Genomic DNA, 10,268 nt, shown 5'->3' on the forward strand with positions numbered 1-10,268 from the left:
TTATGTATTTATTTATTTACATTAGTTTTTATTATTCTTTTATATTTTAATATTTAATTTTTAATATTAAAATTTTTAAATTTATTTATTATTACCATTATTATTTATTATTTATTTTTATTATTTATTTAGTATATATTATTTTAATTAATTATTTAATTATTTAAATTATCTAGCAATCAACTCGTGAAAGTTTTATATACATTACATTCTTCAACAAAGAAATGACCATATTAAAACATTGATCACAATTCCATAATTGCTTATTATTACATCAAAAAATATGTACAAGAATTCTTCTAAACTTGTTGTCTAGAAATCAACTATCACCTTGCAACAACTAGAAATCAACTATCACCTTGCAACAACATAGAAAATTATGGCCAATCTTTCATAGTCATCAACTCCCAAACCATGTCCTGCATTCATTGCTATAAGACTATCTCTACAACCTTACAACACCAACGCTTTGATCTCTTCCAATAGGAATGCCTTCACTTCGATTTCTCCTCCAAAATGGCTATGCAGCTTTAAATCCGTCAATATTGGCCCAATGTAGCACCACTGTCGCCTCTCTTTCAGTCAGCATGAGCTCTTTTAGAATCTACATCTCATCCTTCTCCTTATCTCCAGCGCTGCATGGACACCATATGCCTCAAGGCGCTTCTCCAGGAGCTAGCCACATTGCAGCACAACAAGGAGCTTCTCCTTCTCTTCTCACCACTCCAAGAGGTGCTCCTTACCATGACGTACGGAACTTGAATCCTGCTTGGAATTTGCAGAGATAAGGATACGGTTGTCATGGACCCTCTAGATTTAATCCAGTAGAAGGTCAACATATCTGTTAGTGGCGCTTTTAGTGAGTCTACATCGGGTTGTTGCCTAATTCATTAGTGAGATGAATCTGCACTTTGGTGCGTGATGTGAAACTTTGCAATATTCTTTACTGAAGGTACATTGCTTCAAGAATGGTTTAATTGCTATAATTCTTTTCCGAAATTATATCACGGTAAATAATCTTTAAAACATTTTCAGGACTTGACTAATCATTGTGAATTCTAAGTGATGATTCATACAATTGTTTAATTTCTAAATGTTCTTTCAGATAATATTAGCAATTGAATCTTGGCATTGAATTTAAGGTCTGGATAACTTTCATCTCTGTGATACAGGCTAGATGAGAGTCACAGACAAAGGCAGGTTGTGGGGAAAGATGTTCCAATGGTTCTGAGATGAGGCACATGGCATCTGTGTATATTGGAAATGTCTATCCTCTGCAAGGCCTGTTTATGGCGACAGGGCAGCAGCATGGGGAGCAATGCTGTTTAGACATATGGTAACTTATCGGAATGGTCATGTCCATATCAATTTGTCATGGTGTAATTTACTGTAAAACTTCTTCACAATTGTCAACATGTTTCAGGATGTTGTGAGGTTTTTTTGTTAGATTGAGATGGTAGGTTAGGAATCAGGTTGATAGGTGTATATAATGGTATGTAGAGATCTAAGTGGATATGGTTTATGTCAGCAACACAATCAATCTATGAGGGTTGACAGTGTTGCATTGAGGAATGATAAGGTGAGGTTTCAGGTATGTGAATTAATTCACAAAGGTACTTATATGCATGTGAGCAATACTGTCCTTACTTGTAAGTATCTATTTCTTTTAAACTAGAATTAGCATAGATAACCATGTTTCATTTCCAAGCAAATGTACTGATATTGTTGAATGTCAAAATGTTTGCTCAACTTTTTAAAAGTTATTAATAGCATCTTGAATAAATGTTGCTGAAGGTGATTTGGTTTTTTGTCTTTGTTGAAATTTGAGGTAATGGAGAAGTCTTGCATCTGAGATGATTTAAAATGCGCCACAAGAAAATCTTTAAAATGTATTGTCTTGTGATATATATATATATATATATATATATATAAATACATACATACACACACTTTAAACCTTGACAATATTCTAAAATCATAATCACTTAAATGGGAACAAATTTACAATTTAGTATATTGGTCTCTTGAATTATGTTGGAAAAGTTGCTAAAACTGAATGTTTATGGAATAGTATCTTTTATTGAGTACAATGTTTTTGAGTGGCAAAGATTATGGAGTGGTAAGAACCAAAGAGTTGTGTAGTATTCTATTTTATTCTAAAATTTTCCAAATCAGCCACCTTTTGGCTTATAAAATGCATCACAAAACAATCACCTCTCACAAGCCAAACTCTGTAATTTCAATTGTTTAAAACAACTGCATGTTACAATGGGAACCCGTTTCAAGTTGTCAAACATGCTCATTGCCACTAGTTGCCAACGCTCACTCCAAAAACATCAAAAAAAGTAAAGAAAATAGGATAATGTTGTTTAAGTAATGCACAACATAAATGTGCGTCTATATATGTGTGTATATATATATATATATATATATATCTATACATCCCAATTCAGACACACACACACACACACAGTGAAAGTTAAGTTTTATATTTCATTTCAGCAGGTAAAATCGGTTGCCGTGGGAAATGTGTGGAGGAGGAGCACCGCGGGCACGGGTGCCCGTGGGACCCTCTTCACTCCAGCCGCAGTGACACACAGAGCGTTGCCCTAACATCGTCCCTTTCCCTTTCCCCTTCCTTCCTGTGTGTCTGTACAGCGGAGCTCACAGGGTCAGCTCGGCATCCCTCGCCGAACCAGTGTCGCCGACGGCCTTCCAAGGTACGCGTCTTCCCATGTCTTCGATTTTTCTGATTACCCAACAATTGCTTTGTCTCGATGATGCTGATTCGCTCCGGAATACTGCATCGAGAGACTGTTTGTAGGTTCATTTTCGTTTGGTTTGTTCCGGTTTGTGTTTTCGGATAAGTCTCGTTTCTGGGTGCTTAGTGTAGGTTCATTTTCGTTTGGTTTGTTCCGGTTTGTGTTTTCGGGTAAGTCTCGTTTTTGGGTGCTTAGTAACGTTTGAGTCGTCTTCTTCGACGCTCTGAAGCCCTTGGTCAAGTGTTTGTTGTGGAGACGAAGGGCTTAGGTAATGCGAAATTTTTCAGTTTGCCTTTTACGTTTTTGCTATTATTGTTAGTGTTGTTGTTACTGTTGAGTTTATGCAGTTTTAGAGAGAGGAAAGATAGGGAATGTTATGTTGAGGTTTGTCTGCAACCTGGAATGGTGGTGGGGTTACTGTTTTGCACAATTCTGCCACCGTCGTGCAGGGGCTTCTTTGTTTTGAGTAGATGAGCCAGCGGTTGCTATCTTCTTGGGAGTGAGTTAGATTAATGCCCTTTTCCTGTGGACCGCGCTACAAATTGTTTGGGCAACTTCTTGTGTGCTTCTGTGTTGCATTGATAATGCTCTTCCGTGTTGGAGTGTTCCCTTTGTTCTTCTTTGATTGTTTTGATGTTGAGCTGCTACCAGCACTTTCTCTGGGTGTGCTGTAGCTCCGAAGTCATGTGGTGGCGTGTGGCGAATTTATGTTGATTTTGAAGTGGCCACTCTCGTTCTATTTCTAATTTGGGGGAGGGGAAGGGGGAGGGGGTTTGACCCTGTTAAGATCACTGTTTACTAGTATACATAGTATTTCACATAATCAGGTGTTGAGTAGACTTTTAAAGAGTATATGTTGTTACTGCATGGCATTTAATCATCTTGAATGGAATGCCGAGCAGATGGATAGAGAGAAGCTAATGAAGATGGCTAGTGCAGTGCGCACTGGTGGGAAGGGCAGTGTCAGGAGGTTAGTGATGATCCTTTATTCTTCACGTCCCCGTGATTGAAACCCGTGTCCTTGCGTGTGTTGTATGCACCTCCAAGGATCTTGCTCAGTCTTGGTTCTCTTTTATTTTCCAAATAAAGATATCACAAAACTGTTTTTTTTGAAATTCTGGATGTCTGCATAATCTCATTAATCTATTATATCATACCATTCATTTTTTCGTTCCGTCTAACAGGAAGAAGAAAGCTGTGCATAAGACCACCTCAACTGACGACAAGAGGTTGCAGAGCACCTTGAAACGACTTGGAGTGAATACCGTTCCTGGAATTGAGGAGGTCAACATTTTTCAGGATGAGTCTGTTATCCATTTCGTGAATCCGAAAGGTATTACTTTCCGTGCTGTTAGTCCGTTATCCATGACCTAAAACGACAAAACACAAGTTTATTTGGGAAGTACAGGCATCTAAATGAAAATACCTTTATTGACGTGTGTGCAGTGCAAGCCTCCATTGCCGCCAACACGTGGGTGGTGAGCGGACCTTCTCAAACGAAGAAGCTCCAAGACATCTTGCCTAGTATCATCAACCAGTTAGGACCTGATAAATTGGATAACTTGAAGAAACTTATCCAACAATTCCAGAAGAAGGATAATCTTGAGGGGATTGAAGAGGGAGACGATGATGTGCCTGAGTTAGTAGAAGGAGAGACGTTTGAGGAAGCATCCAAGCAGGAAACTTCCAAGTAGGAATATCTCAAATAGGTGATGAAGGCCACTGCAGAGCTCCATCAAGTCCTGTGTAGGTGTCATTGCAGCGTTCTGGCGCAAGCTGGACAATTTCGAAGTTCGTATCAATGAAGTGTAACGCATGGGTTACCAGCACAACTTCTTGTCTTGTCCAAAGCTAATGAATGAAATAGCTTCTCAAATACTACGTCACTTCCAAAGATTTAACATAAACGAGGCGTCTAATATGCTGCACGAGTCTTCTTAAGTTGATTAGCGTAAATCTCAGCTCTTCTGCCTATTGAACCTCTTCTTTACACTGTAATCCTTACGAGTGTCCAGAGATGCTGGCATCCGTTTCTCTTGGCGGTGATCTTTGCTAGTGAGCTTTTCTTTCGTCTAGCCCTTTGTCAGACTTGTTAGAAATTCCAATATTGTCTTCGAAGGTGGTGTCCGGGCTGTCCAGATTGTTTGGGATAATGCCCCTTCGCCAGAGTACTGGCTTGATAAACAGTAACTGTAATGGTTTTTAGGATTTTGAACATTCGCTGCAGCAGAATTGTGGGCGAGACACGTTATCAAGAGGAACTGGTGAGCCGTAGAGATCCTGCCCACTGACAAGAAAGTCGTATTCAAAATGCCCAAATATCGTCAGTGTGTCGTCGGTTGAATGAGCACCATTTCAAAGAGGAGTCCTGCTTGCAGTACATGAGAACCATGTTATTGTACTCTAGGCGGCTGGATGTGATATCAAAGGTTCAGTCTAAAGCTGAGAAGTCCAGTCCAGTTTAAAAAAAAATCTTGGACACTCACCTCTCTAAAGTGTGTGGCTAAAGTGTGTGGCTATGTATGGCTAAGGGGTGACTCACTAAGGAGATCACTACAAGGTAGTAAAGCTCATGAAAAAGAACAAGTCTCTTAGGTGATCCAAAGCGGCACTTGGAGATGATGACTTGGGGAGGTCGCATGAGCTTAAAGTGCATGAGGACTCCCTTGGCCCCGCCATGGTGTAAGGATGCCATGGGATGCTTGGGTTGGCTCCAAGTACGAAGGGGGTGTTGGCCAAAGCATAAAAGACGCTCTAGGGCGACTAACATTGAGAGAGAGAAAAGCTGAAGCCCCTCTCACCAAGAAGTAACCTTGGTCTTGGGTGTTGGAGAGTAGTCCTCGGTGCAGGTGACCAGGAGGCCAAGAAAGGCGTGGGATCATCTGGTTCAGCTACTAGGTGAAGGTTAGTGGAAAGCTACTAACTTGGAAGGGTGGTTGGATGTAGGTGACAAAAATACTCAAGGCTAAAAAGGAAGTTTTGGAGTACTACATTGGTATCAGAGCGGGATTAGTCAACAAGGCGTGACTAGACTAAGTAGTTGTGGCGGCGAGATTTTGAGACTTGAGCCATGGCTAGAGAAAAGAAAGTGGTGGCTGAGTCTTCACAGAAGCAAGGTAAAGACGTGAATGTGGAAGAATTCTTAAGGCAAGAGGACTTGGCAAAGAGCCAGGATACCTCGCCTAAGAAGGCCATCAGAAGGAAGAACCCTTCCAAGAGAGATGCTAGGTCTCCAAGTGAGAGAGCTGGTATGTTAGAAGGAGATGTGGGGGCCCAAGGCAGTGGCATCTAGAATGAAGAGACCCAAGGGGGTTCGAGTAATCCGAGTGGATATGCCAAAGAAACATCACTTGAAGAGGGTTCTCAAAAGTTAAGCTCCTACTCTTTGAGTGGAGAAAGTAAAGCCACCAAATTAGGAGAGAGTAAGAGAAGGAATCCAAGCAGGAGCAAGGAGCTTTCGAAAAAAGAAGCAAGGCAGTCCTTTCAGGGAAGAGCTAATCAACCAGACCCAAAGTCCAGGAGCGGGCACCAAGGTCACCTTGTCCTTCATTGAACTTATGAAGTTAGTAAGGTCGGAAGTAGCAAGAGTCATAGAGCGCTGGATGGAGGGAAAGGAGGTTGAAAGGGGCACCTTACGTAAGGTTTCCGCTCCCAAGAAATGGAGTGATGTGGAGGTAAGGAGATCCATGAGGAAATTTCTAGAAGAATTGGAAGTGTGGTTTGAAGCCAAAGACATCCAAGGGGCAAGAAGAGTCAAAACCTTGCCCACTCTGCTTGAAAGCACTGCCTTAGAGTGGTATTTAGTAGAGAAGAACAAGTCACCAAACAGTTTAGAGAAGACATGGGAGGAAGTAAAGGAAATGTTGTTAGCATGTTTCGTGCCAAGGCATCAATATTTTCTAGATGGAATTGCCATGGTCCACTTGAAATAGGGTGTGGAAAAAGGTTCCCTCAAAAGTTATGCCCAAGAGTTTCAAGCCAAAATGGTGTCTTGTAAAAGAATGAATGAGTATGCAAAGTTAGTGTGTTTCTATGTGAGTCTTGAAGAAGCCGTGAAACACAAATACTTTGAAAGAGAGCTTGTTCTTAAGACCTTGAGAGAGGCTTTGGCTTTGGTTGATCAACTCATGGTGGAGAGCTCCTCAAGTGGAGTTAGTCACGGGAGTTGGAAGGAAAAGGGTCGTAGCCAAACAAGCCCAAACAAGGTAAAGACAAAAATTTCAAAAGGAAGTTTGAGTTAGACACTCACAAGGCTCAGAGAGACCAAAGAAGTAGGGATAAAAAGTCCTACCATGATAACGACATTTGCTATAGGTGTCAGCAAAGCGGTCAGATGGCTAAGGATTGCACTAGCGACTCCAAAACCAAGTCATTCAAGGGCAAGAAGGTACTTTTCTTGTTAAGAGAAAGTAAATCCTTAAGCCCTGTTTTGCTTGTTTTGCCCAGGGCCAAAGTGAGAGAGCAAGAGGAGCAATCATTGTTGGAAGAAAGGACTAAGGTGATGAAGAACCTTCATCTTCGAGCTTTGGTACTTGAAGGTGGCTTTAAGGCTGAATTGAATGTTTTAATTCATCACATAGGGTTAGTTTATTTAAAAGGAAAATTTAAGGAAACTATCATTTTTCTTTTGTTTGACTCCAACTCGCTCATAAATACTGGCTGTGCCAAACGCATGGAGTTGAAGGTGGAGACGACTAAGTAGTCAGTTAAGGTAATATTCACACAAAGAAGTGGCTGGGCTACATAAGTAGTAGTAGGCTTGAATTTTGATGTAGGCAACATCAAGTTCAATGAGGATTTCTCAGTGTGTGGCCTCAGCAATGTAGATTTTGTGTTAGGTAATACCTTTCTTGACTCTTATAGAGTTGAAATTAGAAAGAGACCTAGACTAGAAGTGGTGATGGTGAGGTCAAAATAAAAGCCTGAAGTCCTCAGCCATACCAGTGAGCCTAGTTTAGATGGCCTTGGAATTCAATTAGTGAGCCAAAGACAACTAACTAGTATCACATTTTGTTTGTTGGCTCAGGATTGTATAATAATTAATATGAATGTGTAACAAAATCTTAAGTGTCTATCTCAAAGCGTCTTGAATGTATTGAATAAGTTTAAAGACGTAGTTACTAAGGAACTACCAAGTGACCTATCTCCAAGAAGGGGGGTGGATCACAAGATAGACTTGGTGTTGGGTGTAATCCCGCCTAGCAAGGCTAGTGGTTTTGCGATTGGAGGAGTATTGATGCAAGAGGGAAGACCCATTGCTTATGAGAGTAAAAAACTTACGGGTAGCCAACTAAGGTGGCCTACCCACAAGAAGGAATTCTTTGTAGTTGTCCATTGCTTTAAAGTATGGAGGCATTATTTGGGTGGTAGAGAGACAAAGGTCTTTATTGACAATATATCACTCAAATATTTTGAGACTAAAGTACAAGCCATACCTAAAGAACTAAGGTGGTATGATGTGTTAGCCTCTATGAATGTAGTCCTCATTCACAAACCAGGGTGTGAAAACTTAGTGCTAGATGCATTGAGCACGAAGGAGGAACTCATGATCTTGTTAGCCATGACCTTAAGCAAGAATGACACTCTTTTGGAGGCTGAAGTTAAAGAGGGATACAAAGAAGATGAGGAGGCTATCGAGTTAAACAAGATGTTTGACTACAAGCTGATTCCAAAGAAGGGATTGTCTTCTAAATTCCTTAGACTGAAGATTGTCAAAAGGATCAATGAGCTGATTTACTACAAGCAAAGTAGATTATATCTTCCCAAAGGAAACCTAAGGAAGAAAATGATGAGGGAGTTCCATGACACGCTCGGAGGAGGACACCGTGGAGTTCTAGTGACAACCAAGGAGTTGTACAAGAGTTATTATTGGTCGAATCTCAAAGGGGATGTGGAGAGTTATGTCTCCTCTAGTGCCAAATGCCAAATGAATAAGGTGAGTATTCAAAAGAAAATGGGCCCGCTAAACCTCCTATCCATTCCGAAAGTACCATATAGGTATCTTTCAATGGATTTTATGACATTTTTACCAATGGTGCAAGCATATGATGCCATCTTTGTGGTGGTTGATAGGTTTAGAAAGCAAGCAAGGTTCATTCCAAAAAAGTGGGGTGATGGTGTTGAAGTCACAATGTGACTCTTCTATGAATACTAGATATGTAAAATGTGATATCTAGAGAACATAGTCAGTGATCGGAATGCACAATTCTTGACTGCCTTTTGACAGCACTTAATGAGGAGGTCAGGGACCAAGCTCATTTTGACAACTGTATTCCATCCTCAAGGAGATAGTCAAATCAAATGCATGAATGCTATTCTCAACGTATACTTGAGAAACTATATAGCGATAGATCTCGGTGATTGGGTGGATGTTTTAACATAAGCTGAATTTTGCTATAACACCACCTACTCAACAAGTATTGGCATGAGCCCATTCAAGGTGGCTCATGGGTTTGATGCATTGAAGCCTACTGACCTAGTGTTAGTAAAGAAGGATGAAGATTTTCCATCCACATTCTTTTCTAAGGAAGCGACAATGTGGATCTCCAAGAGAAAACACATCTAAAAGAGGACAACCTACTTTTTGGAGCATGCTCAAAAGAAATATAAGCAAACGACGGATAAGCACTAGCGCAAAGTTGTGCACCAAGTGGGAGACATGGTGTAGTTAAATACCACGAATTTGTCGATTTCTAACTCTTTGTCACACAAGTGGGTACAAAGATGGGTAGGACCTTACAAGGTGATCAAGGTAGTACATAAGGATGTATACCTTATTGATATTCTAAGAAAGGGCAGGTTCCACCTTGTATTCCATGTTTCAGTGTTGAAAAAGTTTACAGTGAATAAGAACGACCTCCACCTTGATCAAATATTAAGATCAGAGCCTTCATACGGAGTTTGGAACAAGAAGATGGGACAAGTCAATGGGATAGTAGGGAAGAAAAGATTGGAACAAGGCTTGATAAATCAATGCACCTTTGAAGGATTTTCAATAACGGAATATCAACGGATATCTACCAGTTACCTTGTGATTATTAAAAATTATGCACGAAAGTTACTCCTTGCGTCCAAAAGAAATACAAGGACTAAGGTAAGGTGAGTCTTGATGCGGACCTGACAGTCGGCAATTGCTCATTGTGTAGCTAGTTGGATCGGGGATCTAGAAGGAAAACAAAGCTAATAGAGCTGAAAGAAGAAAAAGGAAAGAAGTGACAAATAATGAATCTTCTACGTAGACATAAAGTATATAAGTGCCGAGTGAAGTGTGGCGACTTCACAAGAAGAAAAAGTCTATTGAAAAGGACTATAAATAAGAGAGTTAGAATACTAATGTTAATGTGGATATTAACATTTAAAGTGGAGGAGAATATCATCTTCCTAAAGTGTGTGGCTAAGGGATGACTCACAAAGACGATCACTATAAGGTAGTGATTGTGAGTAAGGCCCATGAAGAAGAACAAGTCCCCTAGGTGACCAATAGCAGTACTTGGGAATGATGACTAG

The 10,268-nt window shown here is 40.3% G+C and overlaps 1 protein-coding gene and 1 long non-coding RNA gene across 3 annotated transcripts; both read left to right on the top strand.

Annotated features, from left to right (window-relative positions):
• Positions 1-624: 624 nt before the first annotated feature.
• On the top strand, positions 625-1,767 carry LOC149989683 (uncharacterized). The gene is made up of 2 exons (XR_016506938.1): positions 625-749; positions 1,173-1,767. It is a non-coding gene; the product is annotated as an uncharacterized LOC149989683 (long non-coding RNA).
• An 865-nt stretch (positions 1,768-2,632) lies between these two features.
• Positions 2,633-4,638, top strand: LOC112279174 (nascent polypeptide-associated complex subunit beta). 2 transcript variants are annotated; one of them, XM_024513359.3, is made up of 4 exons: positions 2,633-2,720; positions 3,665-3,732; positions 3,947-4,095; positions 4,209-4,638. In XM_024513359.3, exons 2-4 carry the CDS (start codon positions 3,665-3,667, stop codon positions 4,454-4,456), a joined length of 465 nt encoding a protein of 154 aa, XP_024369127.1. In that variant the 5' UTR covers positions 2,633-2,720; the 3' UTR covers positions 4,457-4,638. The 2 variants fall into 2 exon arrangements, with proteins under 2 accessions (XP_024369127.1, XP_090112877.1); XM_090256751.1 differs by lacking the exon at positions 2,633-2,720 and adding an exon at positions 2,780-3,030.
• Positions 4,639-10,268: the final 5,630 nt, after the last annotated feature.

This window comes from Physcomitrium patens, chromosome 2 (genome assembly GCF_059467195.1).
Source record: "Physcomitrium patens ecotype Gransden chromosome 2, ASM5946719v1, whole genome shotgun sequence".
Lineage (NCBI taxonomy): Eukaryota > Viridiplantae > Streptophyta > Bryopsida > Funariales > Funariaceae > Physcomitrium > Physcomitrium patens.